At 38.8% G+C, this 24,193-nt stretch overlaps 1 protein-coding gene across 5 annotated transcripts in view; it reads left to right on the top strand.

Annotated features, from left to right (window-relative positions):
• Nucleotides 1-24,193, top strand: part of PHTF2 (putative homeodomain transcription factor 2) — a 134,947-nt gene that overhangs the window by 23,130 nt on the left and 87,624 nt on the right. For all 5 annotated transcript variants that reach the window (XM_062211063.1, XM_062211153.1, XM_062211238.1 and 2 more), the window contains exon 2: nucleotides 9,511-9,590. In XM_062211063.1, the coding sequence (XP_062067047.1) occupies nucleotides 9,546-9,590 (45 nt within the window). In that variant the 5' untranslated portion in view covers nucleotides 9,511-9,545. The remainder of the gene's footprint in view (nucleotides 1-9,510; nucleotides 9,591-24,193) is intronic.

The raw sequence follows: 24,193 nt of genomic DNA, 5'->3' as shown, positions 1-24,193 counted from the left end.
AAGAAAGCAAGCTGATGTTCTCTAACATGTAAGAGCTCAGGGAATGAAACATTCCTGAGCCTCCCCCTCCACCACCGGGGTGGGCTGTGATGATTAAATTAGGGCGGCCCCCAGTGAACTGGGACGAAACAGAATAGCATCTGATATGATGATGATATTATAAAAGAATCTGTAGTGAGCATTGAATCCATTTAAATATAGAAAAAATACTGGAATAAAATCCAATTGTTACTATTTGGTCACGCATTCTAAGCAATAGTTACATCTTTGGAGGATGTATAAGCTTGTTAATTTTGCCAGCTTTCATAGCAAGAAGTCCTTGGGTACAAGGTAAAGCTGAAACATGTAGACAAAATGTTGCTATGACTGTGGCTTTACTAAAGAATGATTTTTTTTTCACTTTTTCCATAACATTAGGAGGACCCTTTTTTTTTTTTTTTTTAAGATTTAATTTATTTATTTGAGAGGTTGAGTTACAAACAGAGAGAGAGATACAGAGAGAAAGGTCTTCCATCTGCTGTTTCACTTCTCAAATGGTCAGAACAGCCAGACTTGAGTTGATTTGAAGCCGGGAGCCAGGAGCTTCTTCTTGATCTCCCACGTGGTGCAGGGGCCCAAACAGTTGGACCATCTTCCACTGTTTTCCCCCAACTATAACAGAGAGCTAGATGGGAAGAGGAGCAGCCAGGACATGAACCAATACCCAGATGGGATGCCTGCGCTCTAAGCAGAGGCTTAGCCTACTACGCCACAGCGCTGGCCCCTAGGGGAATCTTTTAAGAGCTAAGTAACTCTTGTTGTAAAACATCTGAAGTTCATGAGTCTTGTATTTTTTGAGAGACAGATGGGGAGAGACAGACATAGACTGAGAGACTGAGTGCCCATCCACTGTGACTTCTGAAATGCCTGCAGTAGTCAGGGCTGGGCCAGGCCAAAGCTGGAAGCCAAGAATTCAGTCCAGAACCCCAATGTGTGTGGCAGGGACCCAGCTACATGAGCCATCACTTGCTGCCTCCCATGATGCACATTAGCATGGGAGTTAGAAAAGGGAGTGGAGCTAGGCACTCACATGCGGGAGGCAGGCATCCCAGATGTCTTCTTTTTTTTTTTTTAATAAAGATTTATTTATTTACTTGAAAGAGTTATACAAGAGAGGAGAGGCAGACAGAGAGAGAGAGAGAGAGATGTCTTCCATCCAATGGTTCACTCCTCCGCCTGTGGTGCCGGCACACCGGGTTCTAGTCCTGGTCCGGGCACTGGCTTCTGTCCCGGTTGCTCCTCTTCCAGTCCAGCTCTCCTCTGCTGTGGCCTGGGAGTGCAGGGGTAGATGGCCCAAGTCCTTGGACCCCTGCACCCATGTGGGAGACCCGGAAGAAGCTCCTGGCTCCTGGCTTCAGATCAGTGCAGTTCCAGCCGTTGCGGCCAACTGGGGAGTGAACCATCGGATGGAAGATCTCTTTCTTTCTCTGCCTCTCCTCTCTGTGTAACTCTGACTCTCAAGTAAAAAATAAAAATAAAAAATAAAATAAATTTAAAAAAAGAATCTGAGAGTACTCTTTCACCAAGGACTGGAGAGGCAGCTAAGATGCCATTGGATTTAACACAAGAGATATTAGAAATTTTTTAAAAAGTTTATTTATTTATTTGAAAGGCAGAGTGATAGAGAGGTTGGAAGGAAGGACTCAGAGAGAGACATAGAGAGGTCTTCCATCTGCTGGTTTATCCTCCAAATGGCTGCAACGCTCAGGACTGGGCCAATGGAAGCCAGGAGCCAGGAACTCCAGCCTGGTATCCCACATGGGTGGCGGGGTCCCGTGCATTTGGGCCATCTTCTATTGCCTTTTCAGGCACATTAGAGGGAACTGGATCAGAAGTAGAACAGCAGAGACTTGAACCAGCACTCTGATATTGGATGCTGCTGTCGTAAGCAATGGCTTAACCAGCTGTTTTACAATGTCAATCCCTTTAGCTATGGACATTTTGAAATTAACAAAAAGTGTAGCTAGCAGTGTTGAATCTCTAAATGAAATCATTAACTTTTTAAGCCATTCAGTTATTATTTTAATGCATTACTGTTTTGATGAAGAGTACCCCAAACATTTGTTTTATAAATGATTCTATTAGAGGCAAATAATAGCCATATTTGAGTTGAACCAGATTGGCTGATGGTGTTTTGAGAGAGCATAAAAAAACATTAAATCATTTAGATAGATTCTTCATGGTTGATTTTTTGAAGCAGCACAGCAGTCAAATAAAACCAAAAGCACTTAACTCAGAACACTGTAATTAGGTATAAAGAATTTTTAAAGATGTGTTTTATTTATTTGAAAGAGAGAGGGTGGGGGCAGAGAGAGAGAAGAGAGGGGTCTTTCATCTGCTGGTTCACTCTCCAAATGACTGCAATGGCTGGAGCTGAGTGCGTCAGGAGCCAGGAGCTTCTTCTGGGTCTCCCACGTGGGTGCAGGGGCCCAAGTCGGCCATCCTCTGCTGCTTTCCCAGGGACATTAGCAGGGAGCTGGATCAGAAGTGGAGCAGTTGGGCGCCAGTGCTGCAGGCTGGGGCTTTAACCTTCTGCGCCACAGTGCAGGCCCCAATTCTTATTTTTTATATCCAAAGAATGCTCACAGAATAGCAGAGGTTTTGTGGATATAGAATCAAACCCTGAAATTTAAAAAGTTGCTTTAAAGGACATGGTAAGAGGGTCTTTAGACGGCTTTGTGGGTAATATTAAGATTAAAACTCTAGAGATTCTCTTAGATTTCACAGCAAAACATTTTTGTTGTTTTGTTTTGTTTTAGAAAACTTTTACTTAATAAATGTAAATTTCGAAAGTACAACTTTTGGATTCTAGAGATTTCTTCTTCCATAACCACCCTCCCACCTGTAAACCATCCCATCTCCTACTCCCTCTCCCATCCCATTCTTCATTAAGATTCATTTTTAATTATCTTTATATATAGAAGATCAACTTAGTATATACTAAGTAAAGATTTCAACAGAATACACTCACACAGACACACAGTATTTTTACCATTAATTCGCATAGTACAACACATTAAGGACAGAGATCCTACATGAGGAGTAAGTGCACAGTGACTCCTGTTGTTGATTTAACAGTTGACACTCTTATTTATGACATCAGTGATCACCTGTGGCTCTTGTCATGCGCTGCCAAGGCTATAAAAGCCTCTTGAGTCCACAAACTCCAATCTTATTTAGACAAGGCCATAATCAAAGTGGAAGTTCTCTACTCCCTTCAGAGAAAGGTACCTGCTTCTTTGATGGCCTCTTCTTTCCACTGGGATCTCACTCACAGAGATCTTTTATTTAGATCATTTTTCCGCAAAACATTTTTGTAAAGTAGTTTAGAGAGACATTATTTCCCTATAATTTTTTTCGTAGATTATGTCATCCTTTAGCATGAAACTACAGCCTTTGCATTGATTTCATTAAGGAAGATAAAAGTCAACACTCGTTTTATGAACTGGTACACTAGAAAATGTGTAGTTCTGTTTATTATATTTCATGTTGTTTGTAGTTCTTTTTAAAGATTTTGTTTATTTGAGAGGTAGAATTATAGACAGTGGGAAGGAGAGACAGAGAGAAAGGTCTTCCATTTGCTGGTTCACTCCCCAAATGGCAGCAGTGGTTGAGGCTGGGCCAATCAGGAGCCAGGAGCTTCTTCCCAGTCTTCCATGTGAGTGCAGGGGCTCAAGCACTTGGACCATCTTCCACTGATTTCCCAGGCCATAGCAGAGAGGTGGGTTGGAAGAGGAGCAGCCGGGAGTAGAACTGGCACCCAATGGGATACCTGCACTGCAGGCAAAGGATTAACCTACTGCGCAATAGCACTGGCCCCTCATGTTGTATTTTATCTCTCTGTTCTTAGATTGAAACAGCTTTTTGTAACCTGTTTTTTGTAATGAAGAATTATAAACTTGCCAGGAAATTGTGGCAATTTATAGTCACATGATTACAAAGTTGAAGATGTAAAATTAGGAGATTTCATTCTTCCTCAACTAAGTTCCCTGTACTAGAGTTTCACTTTTCTCCCAGCTTCACAACCAGTATAAAAAAATTGCTTTGTACCTTAGCATTTAATACCCTTTTAAGGGCAGAGCAACTTTGCTCTCAGTATCTGAAGTCTAAAAATTGCTTGTTTTAGCTGGAGAGGAGCAGCTGAGTTATAATTAACTGTTAACATTTGGGAAAGGAGTTAGACTAGGTAGGTTTGAGTGTAACTCATTTTCACTGAACTTTTTTGTTCTACAAATTGTTATATATTGATTGATAAAGTGACATTCCAATAAATAACCCAGCCATATTTATTATGCTACATAGTATCTTTGAACCTTGTCATATTAGGAAAGTGTTTATATGCATCTGGGTAGTTCTAGCCTTTAGATTCATTCGTCTGTGATGATAGTTTGGTTGGCAGCTTTTTAATTTGGTTTGTAAACATTTGTGTTCAGTGTTCAATATAGACAAAAAGTTATAGGAGAATTCAGGGGTAATAAAGACATTGGATGGATGTGGTGCCTATTCAGATGAGTACGCCAAGGTCTGTACAAGACAGACTGTACTAAGGCTTGTGAGTGAGGCATAGAACAAGATGAGAAATCTTGAATGGAGGCGTCTGGGAGAAACTTGTAGAGAAAATGGAATTTCGGAGGCCATGTGAAAACCAACCTTGTTTTGGAGAGAAGATATTAATTTTGGTGCAGAGGAGAAAAGTAGGAAGCATGGCATGGTTGAAACAGGTTGTGTAAGAAGATGATGAACAACCATGTTGGGTAAGTAGATGTTGGATTGTGGAGGAACTCAATATTGTAAGAAGTTATGGATTTTCTGTAAGCAGTAGGCAGTATTAAAAAGTTTTTAGAAAGGGATAATGATGACTTCAGGGCTCAAGGAGATTTACATAAATCACCTTGAAAAAATAAATTTACATTTTTGCCTAACAGTTTCTTCTATGTTAAAATCCATGTATAATACTGGCTTGATTTAATTTTGGGGTTTGTTTGTAAAGGAATCCAGAAGGACCGACGCCGCGGCTCAATAGGCTAATCCTCCGCCTGCGGCGCCAGCACCCCAGATTCTAGTCCTGGTCGGGGCGCCGGATTCTGTCCCAGTTGCCGCTCTTCCAGGCCAGCTCTCTGCTGTGGCCCGGGAGTGCAGTGGAGGATGGCCCAAGTTCTTGGGCCCTGCACCCCATGAGAGACCAGGATAAGCACCTGGCTCCTGCCTTCGGATCAGCGTGGTGTGCCGGCCGCAGCACACCGGCCGCAGCGGCCGTTGGAGGGTGAACCAACGGCAAAAGGAAGACCTTTCTCTCTGTCTCTCTCTCTCACTGTCCACTCTACCAATCAAAAAAAAAAAAGGGGGGGAATTCAGAAGAACCCTGTTACTTTGTTGGGATTGTTACTTGTGGAATGTTTGGCTAGAGGCACTGGTGAGAAACTGAGGCCCAGAGAACACAAATTTATTCAGGTCAAATTATTTTTATTTATTTGAAAGAGTTAGAGAGAGGGAGTGGCAGAGATATAGAGACATTTCCCATCTGCTGGTTCACTCCCCAAATGGCTACAATGGAAGCCAGGAGCCAGGAACTTCATCTGGATCTCCCATATGGGTGCAGGTGCCCAAGTACTTGGGCCATCTTCCACTGCTCTGCCGCATGTGTTAGCAGGGAGCTAGATGAGAGGTGGAATAGCTGGGACTCAAACCAGTGCCTATTTGAGATCATTGCAGGCAGTGACTTAACCCGTTAGGCCACAGTGCTGGCCTCTGGGGGAGCATAGCTCTTAGGATGCTTAGTCATTTCTGTGTCTCTGCTCTGCTTCCTCTATGTATATTACAGTGCTCTAGTTACTTAGTGAGACACAAAAAATGATGCCCCTTTTTCCTTCAGTAGTGTTTACATATGATAAGATGATCTGTGTGACTTCGTTACTTTGCGTTTTTAGTTACATGGTAGATTTATTAATACAGATGGTTGCTGGAGAGACATCAGGCTTCAACATGTTTTAGTCTAATAATACCTGTAAGAAAGCTTCGGTCCTGGAGAAGGTAGGATTTGAACTGATTTAGAAGAATGCATGGGTGGAGAAAAGGATGGAATGGGAATAAAAGCACAAGCAAAGTAAAAGGGGTGGGGGCTGGTGCCTTGGTGCAGTAGGTTAATCCAGTGCCTGCGGCGCCAGCATCCCATATGGGCACCGGTTCGAGTCCTGGCTGCTCTTCTTCCAATCCAGCTCTCTACTATGGCCTGGGAAAGCAGTAGAAGATGGCCCAAATGCTTGGGCCCCTGCACCTGTGTGGGAGACCCAGAAGAAGCTCCTGGCTCCTGTTCAGCACAGCTCCAGCTGTTGTGGCCATTTGGGAACTGAACCAACAAAAGGAAGACCTCATTGTCTCTTCTCACTGTAGCTCTACCTCTCAAATAAATAAATAAAATCTTAAAAAAAAAAAAAAAAAGTAAAAGGGGTGGATATCAGTTGTTTTCTGAGCATGGTAAGAATCCAGCTTGGAACAGTGAATTTGTTTCAGGATGAGAAAGGGACATTGTAACAGTGTATAGCATTTGATATACTAAGTTTTTGTAACAAGGAATGGTTAAAAATAGGACAACTTCTTAGACTAGACCCATACCAGGAATACTCTTAGATATTGTTGGTGTTTGATGGTGGAATTCTATAAAAGCAGACTTAACACACATCTCTTTCATAGTCATCTTTTCTCTTCACCCTGGTCTTTGGTATTTCTCTACAAGAAAATACATTTACATTTACATTGATATAGTAAAGAATAATACAAATGTTTTGATAAGGCATGATGATGGAGAGAAATATCATAGTAACTGTCTATAGCAAGATTTAAATATTAGTCCTCTGATCTTGGGATTGGATTATTTCCATGTCATTTATGCTCAACCTTGTATCAAATCAATCTGTGAAGAAAGATTAGGATCCTTTATTTAAAGTTCCCAATAAGCCTTTCATGCTACTTCCTCCTGCTGTAAGTTAAACAATGTCATCATTTAGTTTTTGTTGTTTATACATATATATGAAATTTAGGTATTTTGTGTGTTCTTTGTCAGATGTCTGGTTCTGAAATCTATCTCACTGTGCTGTAAAGCCATTTTAAAAATAGATATGAGCTACCTGGTGTTACTGAAAAGTTGTTGACACAATGGAAAAACTATTAAATGAGTTTGCAGAGCAAACCTTACCATTACTGAGGAACAATGATTTTTTTTAAACAAGATTGATTGGATTTCTATTTCTGTAAAACCAAATTTAAAAATGTAGTATATTAAGTACACTTTATGTACCTAGGATACTCTTTGATTATTTGAAACTTGTTTCTGAGTGTAGATTGGTTTGCCGAAGTTTATAAAAATATACTAAGAATTTCACGTATTTAGTGGTGTCTGGGAGAAAAAAATCTGTCACATTTTGTATATGAAATATGTAGTTCAGACTTGAGAGATTAGGAGTGAGGATCTTTATTTTGGTATATAATTTGGGTAAAGTGAAAGAAGTTAGGTAAGTGAAAAGTTGTCCTATTTCTGTACCTTTTTTTGTCCTTTGCATTGAGGAAAATGGATTATAACCACTTTGAAAAGCATACACAATTGTCCTGACAAACAAGTATAATGAAGGTATAATGTTATAATGAGCAGCCCCCTAGCAGAATTAATTAGGGAAAACCTTTAGGATCCAATGTGATCAGACTTAATGAGTTACCCGCAGAGGCCTCCGGGACAAAACAACCAAAATGGGAGAGTTTAAGTCAGTAAAGAAAGCTTCCCCCAAAAAACCTGGTGAGAGAAATGAAAGGAGCCACACTTAACTGAGAAACTTCAGTGGAGGTTAACTTTAAAATCTCGGAATAAGTTGAGAATATAGCTGAGAACTGAGGTTGCAATCTTATGGTAATGAAGTAGCTATTTTTGTTCTCAATGTCAACAGAAACTGATTGCGTGTATCCTTCTGTAAACTGCTTACCATGTTTAAAAAAGGAAATACGAATACTTGCCAGTTCCTAGATTAGGGAGTTTTTAAATATAAAAATTAATGATAAAATACATAATAAAAAACAACTGTGGTTGAACATCTACTGTATGACTGTGGTAGATACCTTATTGATTGGTCACAAAAGTCCTGTGGGATGAGCAGGTGCAGTTATTCCTATAACTGAAAGAAACTGAGGTTCAGAGAGATTAAGTGACTTCTTCAATATTACATAATAGGTAGTGGAGCTGATATTTGAAGCCAGTTCTTTTGATCCTCTTTCCATTATGTCAGGGTATTTGGCAGGGATTTCAAAACATCACTTGCTCGAATTTGATCAGTTTAAAGATGAAATCATATGTTAGGAAAGATAATATCTTAGGAAAGTAGTTTGGTCTGTCGTGTTGTCACAAATGCAGGCATTAAGTAAATCTGCTTTAAATTTTTAGAAACTGATCATCTGAACATTTGAATCTACTGATAATAATTCTCACTATGTTTGCATGCTGATGTGTTCCAGAAGCATACATGCTTCCAAGATGGGTACATAAAAGCTGGGGGGTTTCTGTTTACTGTTGCAGTATCATTTCTGCACTTTCAGCTGTGCAGGTGCTAGGATTGGCTCAACAGGGTGCCGTTTCCTCCCATTTCCCTAAGATCTTGTGTGGTCTTGGGTGGTCCTCGGTTGTTATGGGCTCTAGGGCCAGTATTTGCTTTTAAACAAGTTTTAGGCTTATCCTTGCCACTAGGTACACTCATGCCCGTGACATCTTATGTCTAGAAAGGCATTCTAGAGTTAATTGGAATCAGTTTAAAATCCTCTCTAGGGTTAAGGTTAAGAAAGATGCTTATGAGGTCATCTGGTAAATCTCTTAAGTACCACCACCCGCCAACCATGATACCTGGGAAGTCCTTAATAGTAATTACTCCTTTGTAATTAACTCTAAATTGGCTTAGTTTTTATCTTAAATTTTAGGCTTCTCTGGTTATTTGATTTTAGGTCAATTTTGTGTTTACTGGGGGTCGGGCAGGAAGTAAGTATGGTTATGAATTTGGCTCATCTGTCAAGCCATCCTTTATCAGCAGTAACTGACACTAGTCCCTGCTAGAAACTACAGCAAAAGTGATCTGTAACCGAGTGAATGAATTGCTTTCTATTGTAAGTGAATTTGTAAGTGAAAAATTCTCGATAGAACCTGGGAGATTCTGAAATTTATTTAAAAGGTTAAATTAAGAAAAAAAATCATTTGAACTTACTTTGTAGGGAAACTCAAGTGTTAGATTCATTCGAAAAGAACCTCCTTTTATTATGGCAACTGATTTTTGTTTACTTGAGAGAACCTGTTGCTAAAATAGTAATGAGGAAGGGTGTAATATAAGTACAGTCATACACCCCTTGCTCTGCAAGTAACTAGAGTGCTATGTATGCAAGTTGTTCAGTCTCCTTTTGGAAGGTAGAAGTCAAGTCACGTGCATGTTTTTCTCTCCTGCACAGCCTAAAATGACGGACGTGGAATGTTAGTGGAATAAATGGCGTCCAAAGTCACAGATGCTATAGTCTGGTATCAAAAGAAGGTAAGTTGCTAGAAAGCTTTTAACTTTTTAATGTTTGAATGCCAAAAATGCATGTTCATTTTCTGCTAAAGATTTTATGTGAAATGCTGCCTAAAAAATTTACAGAGTGAATTTCAGGATTTTGAGTGGAAGGGAAAGATTATTTTAGTTTTCCTTGCTAAATTTACTTGTATACGAATCAGAAAAGTTTTCTTTACTTTTGATTCCACACTGTAAACATGGCTGCTCTGTTATAACATAAATCAAATCTCTATATATAATTAGTATTATGTGAAAAGACTAAAATTTCTCTTTTTTCATACTTTTAAAACCAAACTAGATTAGTAGAACTGTTACGATTATAAAACCTTTATACCAAGAGAAATTACCATTTTTTAATCAGTTGTAAGTTATTATTCATAGCTTAATCTTTTTAGTAAAAAAGAAACCTTTGGGATTACATTTTTCAAAGTGAAATATTAAAATGTTCATTTTGATGTTTTAGGATTGGTTGTCATAACTATTTATTGTCTCATCCTGTATATTGCAAAATAAACTTTATCAATGTAATGTTTTCCTTTACAAAATCCAAAAGAATATGTCACTTTAAAAAATATAGTAAAATGTTTACACCTTAAGAGTGGTGTCTATGTTCTGTAGAATGCATGTTGTTTTACGAAATATCTTAGATTTTTGTGTATAGTAAATTATGTGTGTTTTCACACTTTGAAACATTTTTGATGCCTTATTCAGGTTTCTATTAATGAAATATAATTATATATTTAAAGTTTTTCCTATATGGGGAGAAAAACAGACATTTTAATAATTTAGTTGAGTTGGAAATAAGTGATAATTAAAATAGTTTAGTGATTAGTCAAACCTAAGAATAAAGCCTATCTGTGGACATATTGTTTGTTTTCTGAGTAGAGCATGGGGTAGCTGAGTAATACCACATTTGTCATATAGGGTACTGAATCAGAAGCATCACTGTTACTGTATTGTTAAATTCGATCTTCTACTTGTATGTTAATGTCACCTCTACTTTTATACTTCTAGTCAACTTAAAATCCAGCTTAGCCAAAGAGTAAAACAAGAGAAAATCCTGAATGAAAAAAAAATTATGTTTTTAATTTTGTAATTTCCTGCATGTATTTTTGAAAATCTTTCTTCTTCCTAATTTCTGCTTTAGGAAGGTAATGTTTTTAAAACTTAGTCTCTGTTTGGCTTTTAATTTCAAACTTCACTAAAGATCATTACTAGAATATACCTGTTTGATTTTTTTTTTGAGATTGGTGGGTTTGAAATATCAGACTCATTTTCAGCTAATGTGGTCACCAGTCTCTTATCTGGTGGTCTTTTCTGTACCAGGTTTGGCTATTGATTAGTAATGGTTCTCCACCTCTTTTAAATCCTGTGAATACTTCTGAAATTAAAGTGCAAACTGTGAATGTTATTGCAAGAAAAATGTATATAATGAGCACACACACGAAGTATCACATCTGACCTGAAACTTATGTTAAGATGTTCTGGTCTAGATAATTTTAGAAGTTTTAATATCTTACCATTTTTTGATTTTGTGACTATCATTCAGTGGTATCTGGCTTATTTTGGGTAGGAGCATGATAAATAAAAACCCAAAACCATTTACCTTCATTTTCTTGAAATATTTTTGTTTGGTTGTAACTCGTTTTAGAACCTGTTTTCCCCACTGGGAAATGGTGATTTTTTTTTTTAAGTCTTCATTTGTAGTTTTGAACACCAGCTAGCTCCAAAGGCTCTAACTTGGCTTGGGAACTGTTTTGGACATGGGTTCTAATATCAGATGTGACATTTCCAGGAGAAAATTAAAAAATCATTTAAAATTATAAATATATAGAATTTCTAATAAATACTAGTTATCTTTTAATTATTCATCCTTTTATGGCTTACCTTGAAATTTTTAAAGCTTTTTTTTTTTTTTAAGATTTATTTATTTTTTTGAGTGTTGGAGTTATAGAGAAAGGGAGAGAGAGAGACAGAGAGAGGTAGAGCCTCTGCCTGTTGGTTCACTTTCCAGATGGCTGCAGTGGCCGGGGCTGGACCAGGCCTAAGCCAGGATCCTCTTCTGATCTCCCACATGGATGGCAGGGGCCCAGGCATCTGGGGGTCATCTTGCACTGCTTTTCTCAGGCCATTGGCAGGGAGCTGGATTGGAAGTGGAGCAGCCAGGACATGAATAGTCATGACATCCATAAGGGATGCCAGCATCATTTACCTGTTATGCCACAATGCCAGTCTAGAGATTTTAAAGTTTTTTCGTGTCTAATTTTAGATTTCATTTTATGCTGTTGTAGCCTTCATATTCATTAATGATTTGAAAGTTCCTGTTGATCCATAGTAGCTTTCAGTTATTAACCAGGAGGAACAGGTCATGTGAGAAGAATAACAAAAGGGGAGAAACAGTTTTTGGTTAATAAGGGAGCCATTGAATATTTTTTGATAACAACATACTCTCTTTCCTCCCTCTAGTTTCTTATTTCCAGAGAGACTTATTTATCTTTTGGAAGGCATATTAAATAGGAATCTGAAGTTGCATGGGTTCAAAGATAATTGACACATTATGCAATCCTTTAAAAAAATGATCAATCAGATTTTATTGTGGAGGTCAAATTTGGAAATGCTGAGGTTGTGTTTTCAGGAGGTGAATATATATATATATTCATATATATATATATATCTGGAAAGTATTTATATGCCTATATATATATATAAATACTTTCCAGATTTAAAAGGGAAGAAAAGTAATAGCAGTACTGCATGGAGATAGTAAAATCATAAATTTAGCTTTTAGAACTGAGGAAGAACTGCATTATAAATGAAGGAGCTTCAAAAAGTATATGGAAAATGGAATCAAAATATAAGTTTATTTTGGTGCAAAAATATTTTGAAATCCAGGCATAAGTTTTTCATAACAAGAATTCTGCATGAACTTTTTTTTAAAGATTTTATTTATTAATGTGAAAGGCAGAGTTACGCAGAGGCAGAGAGAGAGAGAGAGAGAGCACTCGCGAGTAATTTTCCATCCACTGGATCACTCCCCAGATGGCTCCAATGGCCAGAGCTGTGCTGATCTGAAGCCAGGAGCCAGCAGCTTCTTCCAGGTCTCCCACATGGATGCAGGGGCCTGACGACTTGGGCCATCCTCCACTGCCTTCTCAGGCCACAGCAGAGAGCTGGATCAGAAGTTGTGCAGCTGGGACTTGAACCAGTGTCCATATGGGATGCTGGCACTGCACGTGGAAGCTTTACCTGCTATGGCACAGTGCCGACCCTTCTATGTACTCTTTGAAGACTTCTCTTGGCCATTGCCTTCAGTGAATCAGTGGCCAGCAAGAAAACTTGAATTTATTTAATGCCTTCCAGATATGAGCCAAAAGTGGGATTCATTTAGTAATGTAATAAGAAATTAGCTTGAGTCACATGAACTTGACTGATAACCTTTGTCAGTAGTTAGAACTTTAAAATGTCTACCTTTCTAGTAAATTCAGCTCTGTATGCTTGTATATGCATGTACATGTTTGAATATAAGTGTGTATTTAGGACATTTCAGAGTAGTAATTTGTCCAAGGTTGCCCAGACAGTTAAGAAGTATTGAGTCTCGGGTTTTAATTCCCAAAACCTGTGCTGTTGTGTACCTTTAAGATTACTCTTCTGGCATCATTATTTTAGGATTATTTTGCAAGTAAAACAAATCCAGCTCAAACTATCTCAAGAGAGGAAATCTGACTTTTAAACTGAACCATGCAGGGTGGGGAAATTTATCTCATGATTGGCAAGCTCCCAAGACCAGAGCGCTGGCAGATGTGTCTGTGTGCCTCTCTTCCTGCTTTTCCAGAGTTGGCTTAGAACCCCCACCACAGATGGCTTTCTCTGCGTTATGGAAACAAGCCCTAAGGTGTGCCTTTCGACTCCTCTGTGGCTCCTTCGGAAGAAAAGATGTGGGGATGGCTGGGATACCATGAGTTTCCTAGCTCAAACTATTCCTGACCTTTTGCTCTGTTGGAAGAATCTCTGCTTTATATTAGAGAATCTTTCTCCTCCAAAAACCTTGCAGCCAGGGAATGAGTATCTGCAGTTTCAGACAGAGTGAATTGTGATTAGTCTAAGGCACTCATCGAGTTTGCCCTTGCCAGTGATTGGCTTAGAATGGGGCATGCATTCCACTCCTGGCTAATGAGACATGAAGCTTCCTGCAGAGACTCTCACTTCTTTAAAAAAATAAATAAATAAGAGCAAAGCTGACATAATATTTATTATGTGCCAGGCATTTTTAAAGTGCTTCACATCTAATACCTAATTTAGTATAATCAAATGAGTGAAATGGAATAGAAGGTCCCGTCCCTGTCAATGGACGTAGACAGATGAGACTCTGTTGTCTGAGGCTTTGATACTAACTTCCCTCCTATGAGAGGAGCTTGCCAGCAAGCTGAGGATGGCAGAATTGAGGCCTGAGCTTTTCCAGTCCTTTTGAGCCACAGAATTAGTCAACTCTGGAAACGATCTACTTTGAGACTTCTTACTGTGTGAGATAATAAATCTCATTTTCAGTTATTCACAGATGGTTTTTTAGTTCTTCTCTGCTGAAAGCATCAGCGATGCATAGGAAGTGCTTTCTGATGGACGTGGTTTTCTGATATAGTCCTTTTGTGCCTCTGGATGAATATAGTAGTAAATAGAAAATGAAGATATACCCCTCAAAAAAGAAATAAACAGGCTTATTACATTTTAAAGTTTTTTTCTTACATATACTATTGCATCTTTAATGTAATTATAGACTGTTACGTAGTGTGGTATGATTATGCTTAGTTCAGGATCTGTGTTTGTCTGTGGACCTGTATTTTACATTACCAGCTTGTAATATTGAACATGTAACTTAATCACTGAGCCTCAGTTCTTTTGTAAGGTGCAGATAGCAGAACTTTCCTGCTATGCTTCAGAGATTTCCTAAAAAACGTTTTATTTACTTATTTGAAAGGCTGAGTTGAGAGAGAGAGAGCTCAATCTTCCATCTGTTGGTTCACTCTCCAAATAGCTACAATGACCAGTTCTGGGCCAGGCCAAAGCCAGGAGCCTGGAACTTCATCAGGGTCTCCCACAAGGGTACCGGGGCTCAGGGACTTGGTCCATCTTCCCCATCTTTCCTGGGCACATTAGCAGGGAACTGGGTTGGAAGTGGAGCAGCTGCAGCTCAAACCAGCCCCCATAAGGCAGGCTGGTGTCACAGACAACGGTTTAACTTGCTGCGCTGCAACAGTGGCCCCACTTCAAAGATTTTTTAAAAACATTTTAAATGGTTTATGATTCTCTTAATAAATATGAAATATGACTTAAAAGTAATGTTAGTAATTATCTCATTACTAGAATATAATAGGTGGTAGAGTGTCCTCCAGTGCTTCATAGTTTCTCTAATGACCATATCTATGCTATACATATTCCTCCCTCCATTTTGCCAAAAAGGCAAAGGCCAGGGATGTTGCCTGACCTCCTTGGCCACTGTCATCTGTCCAGGTATGTTCAAGGACTCAAGTTGTCCTTCTGTAACTTTTTTTTTTTAAATTGGAGCTTCTGGAAAAGACTGTTTAGCTTCTGTCATCAAAAGTCAAAAGTTGAAAGTCTGGAGCAGCCTCCAGATGCCCTGCTACATTTCTCATTACATGAAGAAAATTGTGGACAGAGGAAAGAATGAGGTTCAACAGATTCAGGAATGCGACACAAGAGACGTCCTCAGGCCAGCATGGTTTTCCATCCTTGGATTCTCACCACCTGAGCTTAGCTTCACTTCTCTCAGCTAGTAAATTGTCACTCTTCTGTTGAAGCTAGTTTGAATTGGATTTTTTTCTTGCAGAAAAAGAGAATCCTGACCAATGTAAGGAAGCTGTGTGTGTGTGTGTGTGTATAAATATGTGTTTTTGTGTGTATAGACCTAGGCATTTCTAAAAAAAAATCACACAGAGAATATGAATCCGTTTTATGCATTTACAAACTGAACCTGTGTGAAATAGAAGTCAGACCAAAAACCTTCACGTCTCCTTTCAGTCACAACCCTCTGAGGGTGATAGCTATATGAGGCACTGTATCTTAATAGGTAACTAGAACACTGATTTTGGGTTTGAGAAGCAAAGATTTAAATCCTTATTTCTTTCTTTTTCTTTTTTCTTTTTTTTTTCTTTTTCTTTTTTTAATTTTTGACAGGCAGAGTGGACAGTGAGAGAGAGAGAGACAGAGAGAAAGGTCTTCCTTTGCCGTTGGTTCACCCTCCAGTGGCCGCCGCAGTAGGCGCGCTGCAGCCGGCGCACCGCGCTGTTCCGATGGCAGGAGCCAGGTGCTTATCCTGGTCTCTCATGGGGTGCAGGGCCCAAGCACTTGGGCCATCCTCCACTGCACTCCCTGGCCACAGCAGAGAGCTGGCCTGGAAGAGGGGCAACCAGGACAGAATCGGTGCCCCAACTGGGACTAGAACCCTGGGTGCCTGTGCCGCAAGGCGGAGGATTAGCCTACTGAGCCGCGGCGCCGGCAATCCTTATTTCTGAAAGTCTGTATGGCTTTGGCTAAGGTGCTTTACCTTCTCTGAATTTCACTGTAATCATATTTACAAAGCGATCATAATGGCATCTTTTATATTTATTTGAGGATTACTTCATGATCCACGTGTGTGAAGTGTTCGCATATTGCTGCTAAACACAGGATTAACCTCCAATGAATGTCAATTAGTTCTGTTATTATTACATTTTATTACTAAAATGTGGGCTTTTAATGTCCGATATTAGAACAGTGGATGTTCAGTTCAGTTCATATTTGTTGTGTAACAGCAAAGTCATGACTAAGTGGCATTTATAAACCTCAGCTTGGCCTGCGTCAGTCACTGGTCATGTTTATGTTTTCTTTTTTAACCTCTTCCTTTTTAGTGACACTTACTGGCCAAAAATAATACTTGTGTTAGCACAAATAGATTGTTTAGTTTAGTTGCAGTAGCATTGCCTTTTCAGTTAAGATTTTTTTTTTTTAATTTTATTTAAGTTCTACAAGTTTCATGTATGTACAGATTTAGGAACATAATGACACTTCCCCCACCCCTTCCTCCCTCCCGCCCAAGCTCCAACCCTTCCTCCTCCTCATTCCTCTCACATTCCCACTCTCAATTTTTACAAAGATCTATTTTCAGTTTACTTAATGATCATATAGTTAACTCTACACTAAGTAAAAGAGTTCAACAAATAGGATGAAGAGGAAAAAACAAAACAAAACACTGTTCCTGTATGGAAGAGACAAGGGCTGTAAACAATCATGGAATCTCAAAATGTCTATTTCACTCCAATATATTACATTTCAGGTACTCTATTAGTTACCTCAGATCAGGGAAAACATATGCTATCTGTCTTTTTGGGACTGGCTTATTTTACTAAGTATAATAGTTTCTAGTTGCATCCATCTTGTAAAAGACAGGGTTCCTCCCTCCCTCCCTCCCTTCCTCCTTCCTTTCTTCCTTCCTTCCTTTCTCTCTCTCTCTCTCTTTCTTTCTCTTTCTCTCTTTCTTAGTAGTATTCCTTAGTGTATATATGTCATAATTTCTTAATCCAGTCAACAGTTGATGGACATATAGGTTGATATCATATTTTAGCTATTGTGAATTGTGCTGCAGTTAGCATATGGGGCTACAGATAACTCTTTCATATAGTGATTTCTTCTGGTTTGGGTAAATCCCCAGGAGTGGGATGGCTGGATCCTATGGTACGTCTATATTTGGATTTCTGAGGAATCTTCATACACCTTCCACAGTGGCGGCACCAGTTTACATTCCCACCAGCAGTAGGCCAGGGTACCTTTTTCCCCACATCTTTTTTTTTTTTTAAATTTTTGACAGGCAGAGTGGACAGTGAGAGAGAGACAGAGAGAAAGGTCTTCCTTTTGCCATTGGTTCACCCTCCAATGGCCGCCGTGGTAGCGCGCTGCGGCCGGCGCACCGCGCTGATCCGATGGCAGGAGCCAGGTGCTTCTCCTGGTCTCCCATGGGGTGCAGGGCCCAAGCACTTGGGCCATCCTCCACTGCACTCCCTGGCCACAGCAGAGAGCTGGCCTGGAAGAGGGGCAACCGGGACAGGATCGGTGCCCCGACCGGGACTAGAACCCGGTGTGCCGGTGCCGCAAGGCGGAGGATTAGCCTAGTGAGCCGCGGCGCCGGCTTTTCCCCACATCTTTACCAGCATTTGTCATTTGTTGATTTCTGTATGAGAGCCATTCAAACTGGAGCGAGGTGAAAACTCACCATGGTTTTGATTTGCATTTCCATGATGGCTAGTGATCCTGAGCATTTTCTCAAGTGTCTGTTGGCTATTTGAATTTCCTGTCTTGAAAAATGCCTGTTCAAATTCTTTGCCCATTTCTTTACTAGATTGTTTTGTTGTTGTTGAATTTATTTTTCCCCCCTCTTTTTGTCATGAAGTTCTTAATTTTCTACCCACATACCCTCTCCCAATTGGGCAGCTTTAGCCTAAATTATCTGGGTATTAGTTTTATTTGTTTACAAAAAACTATGATCAAGAGTTTGATTTTAGAGATCACCTAGTTCTTGTTAACCTTTTTGTTTTATGAATAAGAAACCTCATGCCTGTAGAGGCTAATAAATAACTTGATCCCAATCATGAATTAGTGATAAAACCAAAACTAAATTCTGCTGATGTCCAGGCTACTGTTCCTCCTGTACTAAAGTTTCTTTGAAAACAAACTGAAGAGGCTTTTATAATTCCATGTTTAATTTGAGAGATATTTTTATGTGATCTCAAATGTTAGGGTCTTTGGAGAGGTAAATATCTTTTTTCAAAAATGTACAGTTAATAGTTTACACGTGTATAAACACATGTGTGTTGATTTAGCAACAATAATGAAGTGCTGATGATGTTAGAGTGCCACCACACATTTAAATAGCATTTTCTTCTTGAAGGCTTCTATATATATTCTTATGGTTGATTTATTATGAACATAGACTATATTAAACTAATGGTCATATCAAGATATTTTAAGAAGTTGCATTAGTTTTCCTAAAGCTTTAATAATAAATGAATATAAACTGGGTAACTTAAAACAGCAGAGGTTTATTTTTTTCACAGTTCAGGAAATCAGAAGTCCAAAATCAAAGTGTCAGCAAGATTGGTTCCTTCTTGAGAGAGGATCTGAGGGAGAAACTGTCCTAAGCTTTCTCCCAGCTTCTGGTGAATAAGCCTTGCCATTCCTTGGCTTCTACGTACCTCATTGCCTTTGCCTCCATCTTCGCACTACCTTTTTCTCTTTCTTTGTGTTTCCTTTCCACTTCTTACAAGGAGAGCGATCATTGGATGTAGGGCCTACCTAAGTTAAATCTCATCTTGAGATCTTTAATTGAATATATCTGCAACAACCCTAGTTCCACATAAGGTGGTATGTATTTTGAGATTCCAGAGACATAAATTTTTGTAGGCAACAGTCTTAATGCACTACTGAAGTATAACCTAGACACATTCTTGGTTTTAGTGGATTCCATGTAGAGATGTGTAGCTTTATTTTCTTCTCTATAGCAGTATCCTACACCACCAGAATGGAACTGAATAAGAGAAGACTAGGATCCTAAATATTTTCTTTCATGTTCTTAAAAGTTAAGATGTCAGTTCCTTAGTTCCTCCTATATGATGCGTTAATGAATCAGATAATGTAGATTTTAGCAAAATTTTCCACTTCCAATTCTCATTAAATACACATATTTGAAATCTTTATGTAGTCTATTATGAGGTTTGCTGTCTCATTTATTATAAATAATATCCTTTCATTTTAAAAAACTTCATGTAAGTGAGACCAGAATATACATTTCTTACTGCTGTAGTCTTGGAGGGCTGTCATAAATTATTGTGATAAATTATTGACAGCCTTTTAAATTGCTGACTTTCCTATTAGGTTCTAGCAATATTGTATGAAAATGTGTGTAAAATATTAATCTGTTTCAGTCATAAAATCGCAATAGTTAAGTTGAATAACATTTTAAAATTGAAACTTTTAAATCGAGATTATGTATGATATTGTGTTTTTTTCTATCACTGCTACAGGCTATTGAAAAGCCATCCATCTCTTTGATGTGACAAAATTTGCATTTGGGGCTAATTATATACAACAGTTTGAATAGATTGTATACTGGAAAACGTATTTGGCTGTCCTGAATGACTGTTAGCTGACTTTATTTTTACTTACTAACTTTGGATTAATTTCTTGACTTTTCCTAAGGTTCTTTATAGTATTGAGATTGCTGTGAAGATTAGAAGAGGTAACATGTAAAGCATAGTGCTAGGTATACAGTGACTTGTGAAAAATATTGCTGCAGCAATTCCTCTGCCTTTTCATTTTGCTAAATATGGATTGTTGTTATTAGTGATATATTTGTTTAAATGTTTTAGGTAATTGTTCTTTTAAATGGAACATTTCTGTATTTGTTAAAAGAAACTGTTAGATGTGGCTAAGTTCATTTTATATTGAGAATTCTGTACTTGCATTTAATTGCTCTCTCTTTTACTTTTTTTTTTTAAACTTTTATTTAATGAATATAAATTTCCAATGTACAGCTTATGGATTACAATGGCTCCCCCCCCCATAACTTCCCTCCCACCCGCAACCCTCCCCTCTCCCACTCCCTCTCCCCTTCCATTCACATCAAGATTCATTTTCAATTCTCTTTATATATAGAAGATCAATTTAGTATATATTAAGTAAAGATTTCAACAGTTTGCACCCACATAGAAACACAAAGTGAAACATACTGTTTGAGTACTAGTTATAGCATTAAATCATAATGTACAGCACATTAAGGACAGAGATCCCACATGAGAAGCAAGTGCACAGTGACTCCTGTTGTTGACCCAACAAATTGACACTCTAGTTTATGGCGCCAGTAACCACCTTAGGCTCTCGTCATGAGTTACCAAGGTTATGGAAGTCTTCCGAGTTCGCCGACTCTGATCATATTTAGACAAGGTCATAAAAGACAGGGTGAGGATAGTAACCAGTGATCCTAAGAGTGGCGTTAACCAGGTCTGAACTATTATACAGCATTAAGTGGGGAAGAGGACCATCAGTACACACAGGTTGGGAGTAGAGCCATTGGTGGTAGAGTAGAGGTTATGATTACAAAGGAATGAGGCCCAAGTGCACTAGACAGGGTCTAGAACAAAGGACAGAGTCATTATTAGAGGAGCTAAGAAAGGTGCTGTCTAAGCTAAGTTTTCTGATTGAGAATTGCTCTCTCTTTTATCCTTTGCTTTAATGTCTAGCACAAAAATAGTCCCTCCCCCCCCATGTGCTGTTCTTTATGAGATCATTTGAAGTACTTTTTTTCATGGTGAAGAGGAATGTTTTAGGAAATAACAAAACAAAAATGATGCATGAAAAAGTTAGTAGAATAGATAAATTGAAAGGCAAACAGAGTTTGTCAAGTTTATTCTCACTTAATTTTCCACAGTAAATTTGAGAAATGCACTATACTATTTGGTGAATTTTCTGGACATCTTTCTTTCAATGACAAATTTTCATTTAATTTGGATTTTTTTCCTGAAGTTATTTAGCACTGCAAATGGGATAGAAATGACATATTTTTCTGATTTGTGGTTGTTGCTATTACTGTGGCTTTGATCTAAAATACATTGGGATTTATTCCCCTTTGTTTTCACTTCTGCAGCCTCATCTTGGTTTATAGTTCAATCAGCTAGCATAATTTTAGAAATGAATTACATTACTCCAAAGCAAAACCTAAAAGAGAACTTCTGCTTGGGTGAAAATTCAAGTACTCTAATGAGCCAATTTGGTAACTGTTCTGTCAATGATACAGAGACCCTCATTTCTGTCTCTTCCTGCCCATTCACCCCAGGTTATTATTGTTTGAGGATACTTTGTGCTAGCATGTAACTTATTACTAAAGAATCAGAAATGGAGGCAGGCTTTATGGCACAGAGGGTTAAGCCACAGCTTTCTACGCCACCATCCTGTGTCAGAGCTCTGGTTTGAGTCCTGGCTGCCCTGCTTCTGATCCAGCTCCTTGCTGAGAGCCTGGGAAAATAATGGAAGATGGCCTAAGTGCTTGGGTCCCCATGACCTCCATGGGAGACTTGGATGAAGTCTCTAGCTTCTGGCTTCAACCTTACCTGGTGTTGTCCAGTGCAGTCATAAGGGGAGTGAACCAGCTGACAGAAGATACTTCTCTTTCTCTCTATGTTACTGATGGACCAAAGACATAAACCTTAGCCATTCTGGCTCATTACCCAAAAGATAGATAAACATCGGAATTTATCCCTTGCCCTTGAATCGCAGTTGGGTCTCACGCCCTATTGCCTTTACACCCCACCCTCGCATTCTTCCCCAGGTTCCAGAGGCCCAAGCGGCCACCTGAAAAACCAGTTGCTTGGCCATCCTGAAAGACCAGTTGCGGGAATTCAGCTCACTTGCTGCCCCTAACCCCACCCCCATCCCTAGATCTCCTAAGCTATAAAAAGTCCCAGCCCCAGGGGGTCAGGCCTCCAGCAGTTTGCTTGTCTCCAGTTGGTTACCCACCTCTGTGAATTTATTTTCCCTGAATAAATCCAGTCCGGTGTAGACTCCTATACTGAGTCCTCTCTGTTCTGCACCTAGTTTCCTTACATTTTTGGTGCCCTGTGTGAGGCAGTACCGATCTGCACTCTTTTCCTAACAGTTACTCTGCCTTTCAAATGAACACATAGTTTTTAAAAATCAAAAATGTGGGGCTGGCGCTGTAGTGGGCTAAGCCTCCGCCTGCAGCACCAGCATCCCATTGGGCGCTGTTCGAGTCCTGTCTGTTTTCTCTTCTTATCCAGCTCTCCTTATGGCCTTGGAAAGCAGGAGAAGATGGCCCAAGTGCTTGGGCCCTTATCCCTTCTTCAGGCGAGACCCTGGAGAAGCTCCAGGTTCCTGGCTTCAGATCAGCCCAGCTCTGGCCATTGCAGCCATTTGAGGGCTGAGCCAGTGGATAGAAGACCTTTCTCTCTGTCTCTCCTTCTCTCTGTCTGTAACTGACCTCTCAAGTAAACAAATAAAATCTTAAAAAGTAAAATATGTTGAAAAGATACTTTAGAAATTAGCCTGTCAAGTATCTTTATGTTATAGATAAAAAAAAAAAAAAAAAGAAACACTGAGAGATAAGGGAGCTCAAGGTCCTTTTTCACTTTTTGAGCCAGTAGTACCTATACTTTCTAGAGATAGCAGCTTCATCTCCCATGAGGAAAGAAAATGGAAAAAGCAAACCAGCCGTGCACTGTTCCCTAACAATAGCCTTCTGGCTGCTACGCAGTAGTGTTTATAGACTAGAAGGGGATCCGTATGCAATACTCCTTGATTGCAAAGGTGCTGAGTTCACAAAAACATTATCAGTAGAAAATTCTCTATTTTTATGACTTTGAGGACATAATTTCACTATGTTCAGGCTGTATGAGTAACATCCAAATACTTAGTATTTATTTCATATTTGTTGTCTTTAGAAACTGAGTGTTTAGTAATAGAAAGTTTTGTTTTGCAGAACCTTGGTTTAATAGAACTAGAAATTTCTGTACAGAACTTCTTTAAAATACTGCAGTCAGTTGCTTGTGACTTTTTTTTCTTAAATGATAAATGGAGTAGTTATTCCATTAAAAGGAAGCAATCATTTACCTGTAGCTGTTGCTAGATAAAATGCCTAAAAATTGAAGTAGTTGTTTATACTGCTTTATGTGGAAAATCTGAGAAAAATAATAATAAAAAAAAAGATGTTATTTGAATAGAGTTGAGGTTCTTCAATGAATAAAGCTTCTACCTTTTGGGTGTTGGAAAGAAAAATGTTTTATGATGTACTGGAAAACCAGTCTCTATCCTTATTCATTCTCTGGTGAATAGATTTAAAATAGAGGTGTTAGTCAAGTATATAGTGTGTGCCAGTTACATTCCAAATATCTTGCAGTCGGTTTATCTTTAGCCATGGTAACATAGTAGTGAAATAGATTGGTAGATTACCATTGGCAGGATAAAATTAGACAGATGTACCAGTAGCTATGAAAGACCTGGGAAGAACTAAGACTCTGTTGTTAACCTTCTGTATGTTTATAGTTCTATGAAGAAAGACATTTATAAATGCTGTTTAACAGGGTAACTCAGAACCTAAATCACTCTTTGCCAAATGGCCCATGGAGTTTATTCAAATAAAAGATGTTGATTCAATACCAAGGCTTGAGTCACAGTGAATAAAATGCCACAGAAGGTACACAACCTAAAAGTTTTCCATTTGAACTTCTGGCTGGAAATAATATCCTTATTAGGAATTTTTTTCTTGATCATTTTAAGCGATATCTTGCTTTAGTTTGCTTTCTGTTTTTGGCATTTCCCCTCTGCCCTCCTACTTGCTACCACACACACATACACCCCTTATGATGGGATTAGAATTACAGATAAAGAATTCTGGTTTACCTGGTTTGTGGAGAAGGTTCGTACAATTTCTAAACAGAAGAGCAAGTTAGTGGAGTGACATTATTAAACTGTAATTATTGTAATGCTTTAAGGAATCAGAGGATGAGGTCTTATTTTTCCAACTTCAA

Source organism: Lepus europaeus, chromosome 1, assembly GCF_033115175.1.
Source record: "Lepus europaeus isolate LE1 chromosome 1, mLepTim1.pri, whole genome shotgun sequence".
In the NCBI taxonomy this organism is placed as follows: domain Eukaryota; kingdom Metazoa; phylum Chordata; class Mammalia; order Lagomorpha; family Leporidae; genus Lepus; species Lepus europaeus.
The sequence above is the reverse complement of the archived record's forward strand: the minus strand, read 5'-3'. Positions and strand labels throughout refer to the sequence as shown.